Source organism: Eptatretus burgeri, chromosome 2 (genome assembly GCF_056783735.1).
Source record: "Eptatretus burgeri isolate ZD-2024b chromosome 2, Ebu_testis_v1, whole genome shotgun sequence".
Taxonomy (NCBI): Eukaryota; Metazoa; Chordata; class Myxini; order Myxiniformes; family Myxinidae; genus Eptatretus; species Eptatretus burgeri.
The window spans coordinates 154,216,299-154,235,538 of NC_140962.1; the positions used below are offsets into that span (position 1 = coordinate 154,216,299).

Here is a 19,240-nt window from a genome sequence, read left to right on the forward strand (position 1 = left end):
CCCGCTCAAGCTGGACTTTGACTCCGCCTTCTGTCGTCATCACCTCGACTCTGCCTTCTGTCGTCATTGCTGGACTCCTCCTCTTCTCCGCCCACATGAGGTTGACTCTACCCACCCACCTGGTCCCGCCTACCACTCCGTACACTCGCTCTGCACTCCACCCTCCAAACTCAAGCCCCTCCTTTACGCCCACGGTCTCGACACGAGCTGCCCGAAGCAAGAGACGACACGCCAGCTGTCAGGGGGGTACTGCACCATGGAGCATTCCCCTCAAACGCGTTCGGGCTGGTGCGTTCGGGCAAGCGTGCAAAGGTACCGAGAGACCGTAGCCTCAATTCTTCTCCTGTCTTGCTTGAATTCCCCTTCATCGGGTTGTGTTTGTGTCTGTTTGTGTGTGTTTGTGTGTGTGTGTGTGTCCTGGTGCCTGTATATATAAGTAAGCCCGCAGAAGACTTATTATTTGTGGGTTCGGTCTGCTCTGCGTCTGCTTTCATAAGTTGCTTGTTTATTGCCGCACCGCACCTTTCTTCCCAATCTCTGCTTGCACACCCCAATAAATCCATTGATTGGACCACATACTTTTCCTCGCCCCATTGTAAATAAATTATTATTCGAAATGTTCCCTGCTCGTTTTTGTCTTTTCCTTCATTCAGCATGGTCCGAATCCAAGATTAGCCTGGACTTTATACCCAATGATCCTTTCCTTTTAGCCGGTTCGTCCTTGACAGTGTCGCTCGGCTGCATCCGATCCGGTAAAGTGATCCGGTCCGGTAGAGTGATCCGGTTCGGACAAGGCGTACCGAGGGCATGTTCCCCGGTAATTAAATCACGTGATTATTTTTAGGTAACCAGATTAACTAGACGTAGGACCCTAAGTCACGTGGTTGAGTTATTGGCGTCCACGGTCAGTTAAGCGACTCGCCGCGTCACGCAATTATCCGTGTGTGGCGCCCTACAATTCCAGGGAGTCTGGTGGGAGCCGAGATAGCTCCCCCCCCCGCCCCCCGTTGTCTTATCACCCAGCCCGTAACAATATATATTTACGGATTTCAGAATCTGATCCGATGAATGCATACAAACATCCAGGTCCTCAGATAGTTATTTCCCTTAATGCATGTTCAGGATAGACCTATCCCCATGTCTGGTGGGATTCTAAATGTGATGCGTTGAGAAGGGTAAAGAATAGATTCCCTCTCTCAGGGAAAGCTCCTTTTTTTCTTTACGACAGACACTCATGCACATGAGATCGCCGTTAGCCCAACTGAGGCTCGACACCCACCTTTTTCCATCGACGTTTGACATCCCATTCAGCAACTCTATGGACGCTAACTGGCTCTTTTTCATATCGGGCTGAACATTGAGGTGATAATTGTTGTTGACGTTTTATGAGCACTTCACGTTTTTGTTCGGTAATTCTGACAAATGGCTGCTTTCTGCCATTCGTCCAGCACCACAGGCATGGCGTCGTAGGCCAGGAATGGTCTTGGGACAGGCGGGTTGTCACGTGCAACGATTCACAAATGGGGCGGGGTGGATTTGGCTGGTCCCGCCCAGACGGGCCACCTGTTTAAAAAAAAATAAAAAAAAAATAAAAAGAGGACGAGAGGTCCGTTCTAAACCAGTCAGTTGGCGTCAGCGAGTCGGCGTCAGTCAGATAGCTTTACCGGTCAGTCGACAACCAGTCAGTTGGTGTCAGTGAGTCGGCGTCAGTCAGACGGCTTTTCCAGTCAGTCGACCACCAGTCAATTGACGATAGCTGGTTGTGGTTCTGACAGCTTTGAGAGAATTTCAGTCAGTTCCAGTCAGTCAGTCGGCGCCAGTGAGTTGGTGACTGCCTCAGCGCCTTACAGCTTCTCACAGCGCCAAAGCACTTCACAGCTGTCCGTCGGTTGTGGCTCCTGGTGGCTCCTGGCAGTGGGTGATGCTCGGACCGTTAATGCTCGTTCTGCTCGAGACCTGCTCTTGGCGTACCTGATTCTTGGCGTCCCTGGTTCCTGGGGGTGACGATGTGACGTTGATTGGCGTTCAAGTCTGTTCGCGAGTGGGTGCACGGCAAGGCTGGGTGCTGGCAACGGACGAGGCACGCTCACACATTTCAGGACGTTTTTATTTGACGTACGCCGACTTCTATTTGGTGAGCGAGACTGGATTTCTCTTCCCCCTTGAATGATCTGCTGGGTCGCCTTGTCTTGTGTTTAATTGTTAAGGCAAAGAGATAAGCATCTGCTCTTTGTCCCTTTTTCTATCAGTGCCTGATTGATTGTTTATTTGCTTCCGATTATTTTGATTGATTATTATTTATTTTTTCCTGATTAATAAATTCCTTTGTTGACGTTCCAACCTGTCCATGCTTGTCCTTTCCTTCCATTGATCTAGCATTGTCCGAACCTAGATAGACTGGGAGGTAATTACCACACAAATTGACCTGTAATAGTCGGCACGCACTAGCGGTTAAACGCTCGGCCGCCCTAATGAAGATCTAATCAAGATAAGATTGGTGCTCTGCTGAGTGCGCGCTCCCCGTTCAGGAAACCACGTGACCTCTAGTTAAACGGCAAAATTAGACGGTGGACACTGGAACTCGTGGTTAACTGATTGGCGTTGGTGGTTCTAAAGCAACCCACCGTATAGTCTAGGAGCCAGGCCACATTTAATTCGACTATTGAGCACAAAAGCTTCAGCGATATGAAAGCAAACGACCATCAATGCTGACCCAGAAAAGCCAATTCTTAAGTTTTTCTAGGACAGCCTAAGACCTTTGGCACCCATTTGAAATGGTGCCAAGTTTCACTTTTGTTTAGACTTTTGAGCGCAAGTGTGATTTTAGGTATATGGAATCGTTATGCAGCCCTTTCTCGGAATCCGTAGCTTAAGAATGCGCTCAGGTCAGCCTAATGAGCTTAAGAACGCCACTAATTAGGATGAATTATCATTTTCATTAGACTTTTGAGCACAACATCGAAACATGTTGCAAATGAAAGATGAATGTATAACAAGACAGAATATATCACTTAAGAACACATTTGGTCAGCCTAAGTACCTTAAGAATCAATTAAAGGTGATCAACACCAACCAATTGTGGCCAATGCAGAGTTAATCAATGTTGCTCAGCCACACCTGAAACTTATATTTGTATATTCCAATCGTCATGGTTATTCCAGAAATACTGTCATAATAAACAACTAGGTCAGGCTAATGAGCTTAAGAACGCCACTAATTACCACTTTAATTAGACTTTTGAGCACAAAAAGGAAACATGTCGCAAATGAAAGTCGAGTGAATAACAATACAGAATATGTCACTTAAGAACGCAATCAGGTCAGCCTAAGTACCTTAAGAATCAATTAAAAGGTGACATTTATCACCTTTAACTTATTGCATTAGTTGCAATTTCTTGGTATGATGAAACTTTTATCGGTAAAGCGCGACCATCATGAAAGTACTATTGGTTAGTACCTCAAACGTCATGGTTAAAAACACAGTCGTAGTATATAGATAGTAATACACGGTCATTGCGAAAACATCAACCAAGTCAAACTGATGAGCTTGAGAAACACCCTGTAACTCGCACTGATTATCACTTCGATTTTTCACTTGAAAATTGACAAATTTTGTCAATATTTTCACGCACTCCCACACGACCGAGGAATAATTAATTTTGATGTTATACCAAAACCTGTCAACATAATTTTTATATAATGATTTGTTTCATCATCTGATGAAACTGAAATATTTTCGTCTTCACTGGAAGCGGTCTGTTCATCCTGACTGTCATCTTCAATTTGTAGTTTCTCAGGGAGCTGTGGACCTTCGAACCAGACGATTTCGTACCTGTTGTCCTTAATCTCCCATCCTTTGTCCGGAGCTTGCTGTATTATGGCCTGGTCAGCACTAGACCACATCCTCGCAACAAATGCTGATCGCTCAAGATGGAGCAGGAACTCTGCTCTGCAGGGTGGAAGGCTGCTGGCATCAATGCCTTTCAGTCTGTGGAATGGGTTCGTTGACTTCACTGAAGGACTGTAAGCCTTTTCGAACGCTTGATACCGTACCCGGTTCAAAGATGTGGCCGTCTTGTGTCCGTACATGGTACACGTAAACGCTTCGATCGCCTGTACAGTAGATGCATTACATCAACCATCACGGGACAAAGTCGAGAATGCTTCTTTGAATTGTTCACTTTTCTCCACGTTTGATGCAGGACGTATCTTCCCCATCCTTACAAATTCTGAATTATAGTCACATCCGGTAAAGGCGTGTAAGGCAGGAAGTGCAGCACACATCTCTGGTCCTATTTGATGTGCTATGGTCGATATATTGATGTATCGCCGATTCTTCCCCGTTTCTGTATCCAACCATATTTTTGCCGCAAACTTTTGGCAATGATGCAGGAGGATTACACAGATGTCTGTATCAGAAGCTCTTACTATGATAATACCCGTGATTCCTTGAGCTGACATGGCAGCAATGTGGAGAATGATACGGGTATCAGCCTCATGATGATTGCTCTTAAACGAATCGACGTCTTCTTACACAACTTGGCCATTTCGGCTGGCTATATGAACACATCTGTCGTTGAAGCCAACGAACAAGTCGCGCTCACCGATTATAGGTCCATATTCAGCTTTTCCCCATTCACGTGCTAGGAACAGGGGCAGTTGGTGCTTGAACGAAGTAGACTTCAAAGCATCCTTGAGTTTCGCTCTTGCTTGCTCAGGGCCTGTAATGTTGTATGTTCCTTCTGCGGTACCTCTGTTTATCCTCTCCACATCTTTGATTGATGGAGTATCGTATGTATCGAATAAGATGTCAATGCGACCTTGACTCAGGGCTGCAGCCTGTATCAGGATGCTATGAGCAAGGCCTCCGTAAGTCCTTGGTAGATTAGGTGGTAATGCGTGCAATAGAAAATTACCGTCAATCACACATGCATCGACTGTGGATGGTACATCAGATGTTACTTTTTCTTCCAGGTGGTGAATGAGCTTGCTCTTGTCAGTTTTCATAATTGAACCGTCGGTGCTGCACAAACACAATGGGACTGGTGTTAGAGGGAATGAAAGAACATATTGCAGATCAATCTCCTGCTTGCTGGCGAGGATCACAAGCCGACCCATGAGATCACGCGTACATTTCAGCTCGGCAACCTTGCGATCGACCGCCCATCTGTTTTTGATGCCATCGCTTTCAAAGTTGAGTAGTTTTAATCGCTTGATAGGTTGCTGGAAGAGCAGAGGATTTTGTATGCAGTCGTTCTTGAATGCAGCGTACATACCATTTCCCTTGTCCCGAAGAGATAGCAAGCATATTGTGACATCTTCACTGGCTGCCTTGCCAGTGTACACATTGTACAGGCCATCAGTGGGACAGTCAGTGAAAGGGTCACAACTTTGCTGTATCTGCGTGATGACTTTCTTTAAGTCACCATTGTCCCGTTTCATTCGAGCTGGTCGCAACTCAGTGGTGCTACTGTCAGCTGCTGCCATATCTGTTATGTTATGGAGGGTAGCTACCATGGCTGCTCTCAGTGCCTTGGTAATCATCCATCGTAGGCGGGCAGGGTAGTTGTTGGTAGCTGCTGATATGCCCATGAGCCTGGATGCAGCGTCGGCATTAACTGTTTGCTCCAAGGTTAGATCTACTGGTACTCTTGAAAACTGGTTTGTGCCTCCCCTTACTGTGAAAGCGCCATTCTCCAATATCGATCTAATTCCTGGATGACTTACGTCCATCAAGAGTGGTAGGCTCTTGACAGAGGAGTCTGAAGTGAAGGCCCGCTGGGCCGGTTACTTTGAACGGTTGTACCGGGCTGATCCCCCAGCTGTCGAGTTGGACGTCAAGGGGTGTTACAATCCCTGTTGCTGACCCTCGAATCAACTGTGGCCCACCTTCGGTTGTGGAAACACAGGCTGCGGTGAACCGGTTGAAACGGGGCAAAGCTCCAGGGATCTGTGGCATCCATGCTGAACTTCTCAAGGCTGGTGGAAATGCTGCACTCGTGTCGTTGCATGCAGTTTTGTGCTCTGCTTGGAACACGGGCATCATCCCAACTGATTAGAAGAGGGGCCTTGTTGTTCCTCTCTGGAAAGGGAAGGGTGATCGCCAAGACTGCAACAACTACCGAGGGGTGACGCTGCTCTCAGTGCCGGGCAAGGTCTTTGCTCGGATAATTATTGATAGGGTTCGCCACCATCTGCTTGAGCACCAGCGTCCAGAGCAGTCAGGCTTTACACCAAAGAGGTCAACGATTGACCGTATCCTTGCTCTTCGTGTCCTCACCGAACGCAGATGAGAGTTTCGGCAGGGGCTGCTTGCAGCCGATGTTGATCTCTGTAAAGCATTCGATTCAGTGAATCGGGATGTCCTCTGGAGGATTCTTGGTCTTCGTGGGGTGCCACCAAAACGGATCGATCTGATGTCTGAACTCTACTCTGGTACTGAGAGTACTGTGAAGTGTGGTGGTACCATCTCTGACTTATTTCCAGTTGTTACTGGAGTTCGTCAGGGGTGTGCACTGGCCCCCACACTTTTCAGCACTTGTATGGACTGGATTTTAGGGAGGATGTCGGAGAGATCAAGCAGCGGTGCATCGTTTGGGAATGTCAAGATCTCGGACCTTGATTTTGCGGAGACTTTAGATATCCTTTTGGGGGCCCTCGAGGTGCTGAATGAGGAGTCGGAGCCGCTGGGATTACGGGTTTCTTGGGTCAAAACTAAGATCCAGGCTTTCGGTGACATCTTGGATGCTGCTGTCCTGTCTGTGTCTGTTTGTGGTGAGGATGTTGAGGTCGTGGAGAGATTCACTTACCTTATCAGTGATATTCATGTCTCTGCTGGCTGTGAGTCAGAGGTCAATAGACGTCTGGGTCGGGCCTGGGGAGTCATGGATTCACTGGATCATGGGGTGTGGCGCTACCGGTACCTGTGCGGGAGGACGAAAGTCCGAGTCGTCAGGTCCTTGGTACTTCCAGTCTTGCTCTATGGATGCGAGACTTGAACTCTGAATCAATTAAATTCTTGGCTATCGCTGGTCGGATTTTGTGTCCAACGAGCGGTTGCTGAGAGTGACTCGGATGAGATTTTTACCTGCATAGTCTGTGAGCATCAGTTGCGGCTGTATGGACATGTGGCTCGTTTTCCTGACGCTGATCCTGCTCACCAGATTCTCTCAGCGGGGGAGTCTCGTGAGTGGAGGAGGCCAGTGGGCCAACCACGTGCCTCGTGGTTGCAGCAGGTTGACCATCATCTCAACGAGATGGGGATGGGCCTGGCATCTGCCTGGGGGATGGCCAGACGGAGGCCCCTGGAGTACCGTCGGAAAGTGGACGCAGCGACGCGCTGTTCTGGCACATGCTCCCATACCTGACCTGACCTTACGTCCATGTTGCGCAAGTTTGCTACATATTTCGTCATCCACCGGGCGTAGTTCACGTGGTTCGTAACAAAAAACAGTCCAACTATTCGAGAGAGAGATAGTACGAATAGATCGATGTTGTTTGTGCAAATGGCCCGATCGAGTAAATGATAGTCCTGGATGTAATCAATGTAACATAGCCAGAAGTTTGCGGTTTCACCATGTTTACCATTGCGAGTGTTGTCCATGTACACTGTGTATGCATTCACAAGGGCGCTGACCTGTGGATCATTCATCTCCCCCCATACACTGTCGTCGTCACTGGATATCAATCTCTGAAATGCCTGTGAAACTTCATCACATTCATACGTCGACAGGAACAAGCGGAAGTGAAGTATCTGCATAGCCAGGGCTAGGATCTGATGAAGCCGTCCACATCTGTTGAAATGCGTGCCAGACAAAAACCCATTGAGAGAGCCAGAAGCAAGGACTTCACATTCCGTGAGAAGTTCAGGACCACCAGATCCAGCGACATACTTCCCTATCGCTTTGAAGAATGACATCTGAATATTAAATGCTCCGAACATTATGAACACATCATCGTAAGTCGGTGACTTCATCGACTGTATCTGCATCGCTGGTTTCGCAATTGCCAAATCGTATGTGACGACAGCATATGTCTGGTCACACTCCTTGGCACACTTTTGTGCGATACGGAGTGTCTCAGCGACAACGTCCAAACTTGTGGGTGGCGCTTTCAAATTTGGCATGTAGTGGATTATTTGTTTCGGGAGGTTGTCCGTGTAATACTTTGCATTGAAGCCTGCCCAGAGTGGCACGTTTTCGATCTCCAGTGCATGGCACATCATCCATAGTATATCCTTCCTCTGCCCGATTTCGATATGGTTGATGGTTCCCTCATTATCAGAACCATCAGGTGGGAAATGGATAATTTGTGATTTTCTGCGGTAGGGAGTGAAGACAGTCTCTGGGACATCGAACTTTATCTTCTTTCTTATGTTTCCAGAGAAAGACGATGGCATTCTCGATGGTTCAGTGTCAACCAGTAGTTGTGATGTGTCATAAATTTGGTAAAGGACTCCCATCGTATCGTGTAGACTATCTGCCCCCGACAAAGTGCAGCAGATTTCGTCAAAATTATCAAACGCGAGACCCATAGTTGCATTTTGTCGGGTTCCCTCTGGACATGCTTGAATCCTCTCTTGGTGAGTCAGTGCTATCTCAATCTCTAATTCCTCAGCACAGTGGTAAATGATACAATGACCTAACCTGTTTAGCGGAGTGACATGTTTTTTACTACCCGTCATTGACTTCACTCCCATTCCCAGAGCGATATGCTTTCTGGGTCGAATAGCACCATTGCTAGTAATGAACAGGGCATCTTGACTCACAGAATCGGCACGGCGCAGCACTTCTTCGCTATGCTTAGCCGAATTTGGACCACCAAAAAGAATTCTGAAAAATGTTCTCACTAAGTCCGGTGGCGATGCGTCCCCTTTTTCGAGACTTAATGATGAGACTTGGTCAGTTGAAGCATGATCTGGTTGCACTTCCTTCAAATGTTTTCTCAACATGAGGGCTGTTTGCGCGATAGCACCTTCAGCTGAATCCCTGGAGTCAAATGCCACTCTTAGTGATTCGTCTGTCAATCGGCTATTGCAGACGATTATACCGAGCTTCTTGCCTCTGGGAGAATGCAACTTTTGTTTGCCACTGAAGTGAGTCTATAGTAACTGACCGAGATACTGACTAGTTGTGACGGGTGTTTCGTTTGCCTCCTCACAAAACTGAATATACCTCCAGAAAATAGACGTCAGTAATTCTGAACGGTTACCTTGAATGACGTGCGTTTCTACGTAACTCAATGTCTCATGGAGTGCAATTTTGGCGCGCTCTGGTGTGCGGTGTACATTGATTCTGTCGGCTCTTTTTAGGTATGTGCTCTTACAAGAATGATGATACTTCACTTCCGTTGCTACTAAATCCACACCGGCTATTTTCTTCGAAATGTCCTCGTCTTGAATGACCATCGTGGCCCTCTGGATGGTCTCTCCGGCTTCCAGGGTTTCACATGCGCCAAGCATTTCAACCTTGCTATTTTTGCCGCAAAATAGACATTCCTGTGGGAAAATACCAGATCCACTCGCAATCGCGCTCGACGATGACCTGAGTGTTTTTGATTGGGCACATATTGATTCATCTACTGACTGCCGAAACCGCAGTGAAATTTTTATAACACTGCACGTGGTAAGCAGTGTTATCTCCTTCTTCAGGGATTGATTTTATAATCTTGAAATACTTTGAAGAATCAAACAATTTTTTTAGCCTGCCTGGCTACAGCTGCGGTCTTTATTACTTGCCAAATATGAGGTTTCATTGGTAGTAGCGCTCCCGTACCTCCGCTGTGTATGACACAACTCGTTGTCTTGGTCATCTTTTCAGGGTGCACAACTGAAAAGGAAATACAGTACATTAAATGTTAACTTAGTTTTGTCGTCGCTTGTTGAATGAATACTTCAGGAAGAGCGAAAATAGTCAGGTTGACATGCTTAGATCATATTAATCACTGGAAACTGGGAGGGGAATTTTATAATCAGGAAATTTTGAACAGGATAGTTGATGTGAATTAGTAACTCATTAAACTGAATAACTGAGGGCGTAGAAATGCTCATCCGATGCATCAATTTCCACTTCCAGGGGCGCGGTTGTCATCCCTTGTTCAATCGAATGATCAGTCTCCTGATCATGTGATGAGATCATCTCCTCGTCTGAAAAATGTTGACATCGCTGCCTTAATTTCTATCAAATTTGCGTACTATAGCGGACCGATACATCGAATGTCTAATCAGCTAAAAGTGTCACATTGTAGATGAATTTAAGACGATGAATATGCATCATCTAACGGCCTGAAACTGAGCATTTGGAAATTTCCATTCAAATGTCATCACGTACAATATCGATGAATACACCAAAGTACTCACCTCCTTCGTCTGATTCCATTAGTATTTGGAGAGTCGATGGCTAGAGAATCGTAGTCTGCAGTGCGCTGCACCCTCGGAAGTCACCAGAATCGACAAAAACACATGTTCATTAGAGGTGTCTTCCGGCAGAACTTGCCATCTCAGCGATGTACCAGACCTAAAAAGTTTTGGTGCCGCCACCAACGGTTAGTTTCGGTTTAGGTTGGAAACTACACGGTTGTAAAAAAAAAAAAAGGGAAGTAGTTTCGTTTTTTGCTGGGCTTTCAACAATAGAGTTGCACCGAGCAACTTTGGTTAAAGTTACAGTGAAGTTACCATTGGTTAGCGTTACCCACTTTAATTGATTCTTCATGTACTTAGGCTGACCTGATTGCGTTCTTAAGTGACATATTCTATATTGTTATTCACTCGACTTTCATTTGCGACGTGTCGTTTTTGTGCTCAAAAGTCTAATTAAAGTGATAATTAGTGGTAAGTGGTGGCATTCTTAAGCTCATTAGGCTGACCTAAGTGCATTCTAAAGTTACGGATTCCGAGAAAGGGCCGCATAAGGATTCCATATACCTAAAATCACACTTGTGCTCAAAAGTCGAAACAAAAGTGAAATTTGGCACCATTTCAAATGGGCGCCAAAGATCTTAGGCTGACCGAGAAAAACTTAAGAATTGGCTTTTCTGGGTCAGCACCGATGGTCGTTTGCTTTCAGAATCGCTGAAGCTTTTGTGCTCAATCGTCTAATTAAATGTGGCCTGGCTCCTAGACTACTTCAGAAAGTATTCACACCCCTTGACTTCATCGCATTTTGTTGTGTTACAGCTTGGATTTAAAATGGATTAAGTTAAAAAAAAATTGTCACCGATCGACACAAAATACCCCATAATGACAAAGTGAAAACATGTTTTCAGAATTTTTTACAAATAAATTAAAAATGAAAAGCTGAAATGTCTTGCGTCAAAAAGTATTCAATCCCCCCCGAGTCAATACTTGGTATAAGTCAATACTTTGACAGCGATTAGAGCTTCGAGTCTTCTTGGGTATGTCTGTATCAGCTTTGTACATATGGATTTGGGGATTTTCTCCCATTCTACCTTGCAGATTTGATCAATCTCTGTCAAGTTGGATGGGGAGCGTCAGTGGCCAGCAATTTTCAAATCTTTCCACAGATTCTCAATGGGATTCAAGTCTGGGCTTTGGCTGGGCCACTCAAGCACTTTAATATTCTTGTTCTGAAGCCGTTCCAGTGGGGCTTTGGGGCTGTATGCTTGGGGCTATTGTCCCGTTGGAGCGTAAATCTTCTCCGAAATCTTTGCCTTCACCATCAAATAATCCTAAATGCTGTTCGTGTTTGTGTGTCTTTTATAACTGCATTTTAAGAAAGCTTTAAAAAACATACTTGCTGTCATGGATGGATTAGATTGACTGTGTTTGCATGATTGCAAGTGTTTGTCACTCTCATTACAAACTTTGCAATGTGTTTCTCACTCCAATGGATGGATTAGATGGAGAAGATTGACTGTGTGTTTGTGTGATTGAAACTGTTTCTTGTCGTGTATAAAAGCACTTATTACAAACTTCACAGCTACTTACAATCACCATATTTAAAAAGAAAAAAGTTTTTCCTCGGGTGTATTTTATCGTGATTTACACGCTTTTTTCATACATTCTGTGATTTATATTTGTTCATACAATTTTTTTTTCCTGATTGCCTCTGCCACCAAAGTTGGAGGGAGGATTACTTGTTCACCCTTGTCTGTTTGTCTCTCTGTCAGCAGGATATCTCAAAAAAAATAATGGACCAATTCGGATGAAACTTGGTGGGTGTGTGATGAAGACGAATCGATTCGATTTTGGTGAATATACGGATCTGGATATGAGGCTTTTAAATGTTTAAGTGATTCTTCACCATTAAGAGATGGGGACAAAAACAATATATAGCACGATATTTCAAAAAGTTGTTCACGAGTTATGACAAAACTAGGTGGATGAGTTGGTAAGCTGACAAGAACAAGCCGATTAGACTTTGTCAAGGTCCGGATTCAGATCCGACCTATCAGTGGGATACAAAATGTAAACCGTTCAGCCTGGCGGAGGTATGCACTCCACCGAGTGCCATTCTAGTTTAACATTGAAACCATTGGTGAAATTTGAAACTCTAATATTCATTAGTTGTAGGTGTGGAATAAATAACGATGCCATAAAGAGACTTGGTGAAAACGTTTTTCAAAATTAACACTCAAGTCAATGGGGAAACGAAACAAAGTTGTTTCACTCTTATTTTTTTTTTCTTTTGCTATATTGGATACAAGTACATCTTATGCTTTTGCGAAATCAATGGGGAGTGTTGAGGGGTGATTGGGAGGAGAATGGAGTGGAGGAAGGGGAGAGGAGGAAGAAGGGGGAGTGGAGGGGATTTTCACAATGATGTCAATTTTTTTTATTCCTTTCATGATTTATTAATTATTTCATTATTTTCCCCCCAATTAATCATTAATTAATTGCCTTGGAACTCTCATTCTATTACTATCGCTATAGTAATTTTTAATGTAAAGTTACATTGGTGTTTTCTTTTGTAGTATGAACACAGCTCAGGCACGATTGGCCAAATAGCCTTCTTCTGTGTCAAAGTTCCATGTGTATATTAATGTATGGAGTTCATAATGTAGTGCTTGTATTTCTGACAACTTACAATCCACCGTGCGTCTTCCTTCCTCTTCGGGACCAACCAGGAACTCGTTTTCAACCTTTACTTGCAGAACTTCAGTACGTCTTACCACCTTTGTATCATTTTCACATCCTGGCACAACGGGCTGTTCTGAGCCTTTCCGGTCAATGCACGACTCCATAAAACAACAGAGCTTGGCGTACATGGTGAGAGGAAATGTTTGTGTGGACAAAGAACAGAGTCGAACCCTTGCCAGAGTGGGCTCGGCACGGGAACAGAGTCCTCCGAGGATCTCGATTCCCAGTCCCTTAACCGCTGCTTGGAGCGACTCCTCTGGCAAGCTACGACTCTCCAGCCAGGCAGGAATGACACCGATCCTGCTGTGAGTTCTTGTACAGTCCATGACTGTTCAGGAACCTGCAGTGAAATGAGTTAGAACATGAACGGTCCCATCCTTTTTACAAGAACTACTTAAACAAAGATCAATTAATCCAAATATGAAAAAATAAACATGAAACAAATCATAAGCACATTTACAAACTAGAACGGTCCTCGGTAGAGAGCATACCTCCGCCAGGCTGAACAGTTTACGTTTTTGGTCTCACTTATAGGCCGGATCTGCATCCAGACCTCAACCAAAATCGAATCAGCTTGTCATTGTCACCTACCCAACTCATCCACCAAGTTTCGTTATAATCTGTGCACAATCTCCTCTACATACTACCTTTTTAAGCAGAACCAACTTTTATCTACATGTTTCTTCACCCATTCCTTCCTGCAAAGTAGCTATTCCTTACTTCAACCCATTTATAATGATCCTCAAGTCAGCCATTTTGACAAACTTCCCTCTCTCTCCACTAACCCAGTACTACCCACATTAACCACTTGATGGGGATAGGAAAATTTAATTTTTGGACTGGCCTGGCCTAGTTACGCCCGCCCTCCTACACAGTGGTCCTGTGAAGAGGTTTCCTTGTTTCAGGACTAGATTAAGGTTTTTGCCAGTTTTTCCTCCTCTTGATATTCTCTGTAGCCTTTCACATTTCGTGGTTCTTAGCCTTGTTTCGGGCAAATTTCAATAAATAATTGCCCTATAATATATAAGGAGATCGGTCATGGTGTGCCTGCGTCCGTCCGTCCCTGCCTGCATATCCGTCCAGCTGACAACAATTGTCCTATAGGGGAAACCACTAATCAAGCCCAATCTGAAAACAGTATGATATAGTTGAGTATGGTGAGGATAGATGGGCCAGTTTCAATTTACAGTAAAATAAAAACTCTTCCTCCTTCATCTTCACATGTCATAATGGTGAGTCTCATTCAATCCCATTTCTCATATCGATTATAAACCAGCTATATTCAATATTTAATTTTTCAACATTGCCATTTTATTCATATCGCCCTATCAAACAGCATTCCCGATTATACGCCGCTTTTTAACGCATCACAAAGCAGGTCATTTTACTTGCAACACAGGTGAGAAAAAGATACGAACAAAAAATACGTGATATTAAATAATTTACTCGCACGATTTTTAAATGGTGAAAGGTAAATTTTATTGATTTTCTCTGGAAGCGATGGGTATTACATTCTAGCAATCGTAAAAAATAAATAAATAAATAAATCACACCGTTTCGGCAAAATAATAATAATTGAAAAATACCAGTTGATCGTCCCCGCCCGCTTCCTTTCTTGAATTTGCTTCCGTTTTTATTACTTGTTATTTTGTCGAACATCCTGGAAAATAAAAATAACAAGCTCAAATGAGCTAAGATCCTCGTCCTCTTAATGATGACGTCATAAAAACGAATATGACGTTATTGTGATGAGTCAGGTTTGCGATAAATTATCTGTGCTAATGCCTGGCTTGATTCCCGCAAACAAAATTCAAACAGCTTGCCTCGTTTCGGAGATAATGGTATAGGTCATTTCCATTAGTGGCGATATTATGACGTCAACTTTTTTTTCTTGGAAGAATTTCCAAAATCGGAGATGGTTACTGCCCGCGCGTGGGCTTTCTGCATATACATGGCAAGTTTCACGAAGATCCGATGAAAACTCTGGGTTGTGAAACAAAAAAGTCAAAAAATAGGAATGACGTCATTAAAATTGAGATGACGTCATAGTGATGTATCATATGTGTGGTAATTAATCTCTGCCAATGCCCAGTTCGATTCCCGCAAACAGAATTCAAAAAGCTTGCCTAGTTTCGGAGATAATTTTTTTGGCGATTTCCATTAGCGGAGATATTTTGACGTCATAACTTTTTTTCTTGGAGGAATTTTCAAAATCGGAGATGGTTAGTGTCTGCGCAGGGCATTTTTACATATATATGCCAAGTTTCAGGAAGTTTCGATGAAAACTGGAGGCTGTGAAACTAAAAAGTCCACAAGAAGAAGATGAAGAACAACAACGTGAGTAAGACTTAGAGATCCTCCACGAGGATCTAAAATTAATTGCACCCGTGTCCAAAGGAAGCTGTGCAGTGAGGAGGCTGCACTGCTTCAAGAGTATCCCCGTGGGGGACTGATAGTTACTTCCCCAACATGCGGTGTGACTTTACTGTAATGATGCAAACTAAACAATAACACATAAAATAAACTAAACAACAACTAGAAATGAACGAAACACGGTGGAATAGAAAGGTTTTTCTTCTTCATTTTTTTACGGACGGAAGGAAGGAAGGACATCTCAAATGTTGAAGCGGTTTGCACCACATTAAAATCCATATCTTCGTGTACATGCCTGGTGTTGGCTTAATGGCTAGTGTGGTGGGCTTGGGATCCTAGGATACTGAGCTCGAATCTCACTCGGCTGTTGAATTAATACCAGGTGGGGTTAACTCGGCCTGTCATCCTTCCGAGGTCGGCAAAATGAGTGTCAGCATGCTGGTATACTGTCGGAGGACCCGTCCAGGATTGTGCTCAATAGCCAAGGAGACTGCTTAAGCAGCACCAACGCTCTGCACAGAGTATGGCTCCAATGTCCTCTTTCTCTCTTTCTCTGACAAGGAAGGTGGGGTTGGGGAAGGGAAGAGAAGGGGTGATTAAATTGTACAATTAAAATGCCAACAAATCACCAGATTTGATCTCGTTTCACACATTTTCTTTATTTATTAAATCAGATGCAGGCGGAGGCCATTCGGCCCAACATGCCTGTGCCACATCAACAGCGCACCAATTTATCAACACAAGATCAAAATTTGAAAAATACAAAATGTTATTTTTTTTTAAGTATTTTTTGTGGGGTTTTTTTTGTACTTTTTTTTTGTGTTTTGTTTTCTTCTTTCCAGGGGAAGGGGCATGGGTGTAGACGGTCTTTGGTTAAAAAAAAAAACACACACACACACACACACACACACACACACACACACACACACACACACACACACACACACACACGAACAACACAACACCCCTTGACGAGACCCGACGAACAACACTCCGTACACATGCATACAATCATCCATCAATGCTCAAGCCACCTAAAACGTCCTGCCAACATCCCGATCCCCCTCTATCCTCAATACTTCCAAGTACCTAATTCCAATTCACTGTTTACACATCCCTTCATTAATTTTGTTTCAAAATCATTGCATTTCTGAAATGAAGAATAAGAATAAGAATAAGAATAATAAGAATAAGAATAAGAATAAGAATAAGAATAAGAATAATAAGAAGAATAATAAGAAGAAGAATAAGAAGAAGAATAAGAAGAAGAATAAGAAGAATAATAAGAAGAATAATAAGAATAATAAGAAGAATAAGAAGAATAAGAAGAATAAGAAGAAGAAGAAGAAGAAGAATAAGAATAAGAAGAAGCAACAAAAAGCTCTCCAAGACTATTTTATGGTGAGTTAATGATCGTGACGAATCTGCATTGCAGAATCGGGAATCACCGTCACTCACATAAACATTGATCGTCCTTTTTCTCCATCATCAGTGACGGGAAGTATCATATTACATCTCGATTTTTAAATTATATTTTAATTGATTATTGATCGGAATCTGTCCCATTAATATGAATTTACACAAAACGATGAGAAATTATCATCTCTTTTATTCCTTGTCTGTGGAACAACCTTCCAGAGACCGTTCAATCCCACCCTTCCCTGCAGGGCTTGAACCAAGCAGTGTTATTGATCGTTTCAGTGTTTCCTCCCCTCCTCCAATACCGTTAATTCCCTTGCTCCTCCATGAGCCTCGCTCCTGTAAAAAAAATAAATACACAAGTCCCCTCCACCGAGTACCGAACAACAATCAGGGTCTACTCATCAGATGAGCACCGAACGGACTCGCAAATCATGAAGAAAAAAAAAAACCAACTCACAACGAACCGAGCACGACGATCTCTGGGCTCTCGGACTCCAAACTTCCCTCAGAACATCCAGTCAGAGCAAGCCACGCCCTCCTCGCAATGCATGCCGGGATGCCTTTTACCTCAGTCGACGAGGAACCTCAATCGGGTGTCTGTTTATTACGTATGCAAGGTCTGTCCAGCGTGTGGCACGTGGCAGTAAGTGGTGGTGGGGTTAGTGAGTGCAGTGCATGTACGAATCCTAATCCATGGGTGAAAACTGAAACCCAACATCTAATTGGTTCACGGACGCCGGTAGTGACCACTATTTTCGTTGTGTATGTGTTTGTGTATGTTTGTGACTCTCTCCAGAGCATAGCTCCGTGACGTTTGATGAAACTTTGACACAAGCTCGATATCATGGTCTAGTTGTGTCTTTTTGTATGAGGGGCGTCCCACGCCCCCTTGTGGGCAGAGCCACGCCCACTTGAACTTTTTATTTATTTTTTTATGTCGATTTTTTTTTCTCGCAATTTAATTTCCAAGAAGCTGTGCGTAATGCCCATAAGTACAACATGTAAAAAATCCGATTTGATTCGGTCAATTTTGATGGAAGAGATAGGTTTTTTTTACGGTAAGGCTTCCTCAAAAGCTTCCACTAACTCAATTGTACCTATCGTGGCATTGTTCAATAATGCCCGCGGACCATCATCGCCTCCCGGCTTGTTTGTAATTTTTTTCGTTTTCCAAGTTGTTTTTGTTCACATTACTCAATTCTTTGAACTGTTGATATGGTTGCCAACTCTACCACTTTTGGCAGTAGTCTAAAAGTTTTTTAAATACTTGAACAGCCAACTGATTCCACTGCCCAACAACAGCGAAAAATACCACCTTCACAAAATATGTTCTAACCGTCAAAGTTTTTGATAGATTTTCATACTGTGACAACGTTTATTTAGAAATTTGACAAACTTGTTGTCCTTTGGCCTATGGTGACCTGTTAACCTCAAAAACAATAGGCCTCACGCATATGGTGACCTCCACCATGTGGTGAAGTTTCGTGAAGATCGGTATGAAATTGTGACCTTTAGGCGATTGACATGCACACAAACAAACAAACAAACAAGAAAGATGTCAGGCATGGCATGATACTTGCGAAATCCATAAAAAACAAATTTGACCTTAAAAAAATAATTGGTGGTAGAATTCAATGACAAAATACGCAAATCCTCTTCAAATTTCAAGTCAACGGGATGAAAATTGATTATTTTAGAAATTCAACCTGTTGTTGAACTTTTGGTCGATGTTGACCTCAAAAATAATTGTCCAGTTGAATTCAGTGACCTGAAATATAAATGCTCTTCAAATTTCAAGTCAATGGTATGAAAATTGAGGATTTTAGAAATTCCACCTTTGTTGTTGACCTTTGGCCTATGTTGACCGAAGGACCTTTGACCTTTTGGTCTATGTTGACCTCAAAAATAATTGGTAATTGAATTCACTGACCTGATGTGCAAATCTTGTTCAAACTTCTAGTCAATCAGATGAAAATTGGGGATTTTGGAGCTGTTCGGGTTGGTTAGGTTCATGACATTTCGTGACGATCGGTTTGAAATTGTGACCTACAGGTGATAAATACACAAACAAATAGACAGAACAAGTGAAAAAGACATAAAAAGTCATAGCCCACATTTATTTAGTACTTTTGCTGAATGGAGCTGAAGCCCATATATATGTACAACTAAAATGGCTGCCAGTCTACCTTATTGGCCATGTTTGATCAGATCGCAAAATAATGTCGGGTGCAGGTGTATGCCATTGTGTACTGTGCTTGTGCCAAGTTTGAACAAAATCGGACCATGTATGTCTGAGAAATGGTTGGGGAAACGTTTAAGTAACAAAATGGCCACCAGTCAGCCATCTTGG

At 43.5% G+C, this 19,240-nt stretch overlaps 2 protein-coding genes across 8 annotated transcripts in view; both read right to left on the reverse strand.

The window, feature by feature from the left end:
* The window catches only part of LOC147033619 (uncharacterized), a 31,268-nt gene extending 12,350 nt beyond the window's left edge, over nt 1–18,918 (reverse strand). The window contains exons 1-4 of one of the 7 annotated variants that reach the window (XM_085857439.1): nt 17,348–18,761; nt 15,848–16,021; nt 14,682–14,755; nt 13,043–13,435 (exon numbers count right to left, since the gene is read on the reverse strand). In XM_085857439.1, coding sequence (XP_085713565.1) covers nt 13,043–13,421 — 379 coding nt within the window. In that variant the 5' untranslated portion in view covers nt 13,422–13,435; nt 14,682–14,755; nt 15,848–16,021; nt 17,348–18,761. Of the gene's footprint in view, nt 1–13,042; nt 13,436–14,681; nt 14,756–15,763; nt 16,022–17,347; nt 18,762–18,820 lie in introns of those variants that run through there. The other 6 variants (XM_085857429.1, XM_085857423.1, XM_085857414.1 and 3 more) reach the window with 6 other exon arrangements.
* On the reverse strand, nt 6,266–10,499 carry LOC147033620 (uncharacterized). The gene has a single exon (XM_085857367.1). The coding sequence runs from the start codon at nt 8,947–8,949 to the stop codon at nt 7,243–7,245; it is 1,707 nt and encodes a 568-aa protein (XP_085713493.1). The 5' UTR covers nt 8,950–10,499; the 3' UTR covers nt 6,266–7,242.
* Nucleotides 18,919–19,240: the final 322 nt, after the last annotated feature.

Excerpts from the sequence above, each read along its gene's own strand:
- LOC147033620 (XM_085857367.1), bottom strand. The coding sequence starts at position 8,949 with ATGTTGAGAAAACATTTGAAGGAAGTGCAACCAGATCATGCTTCAACT.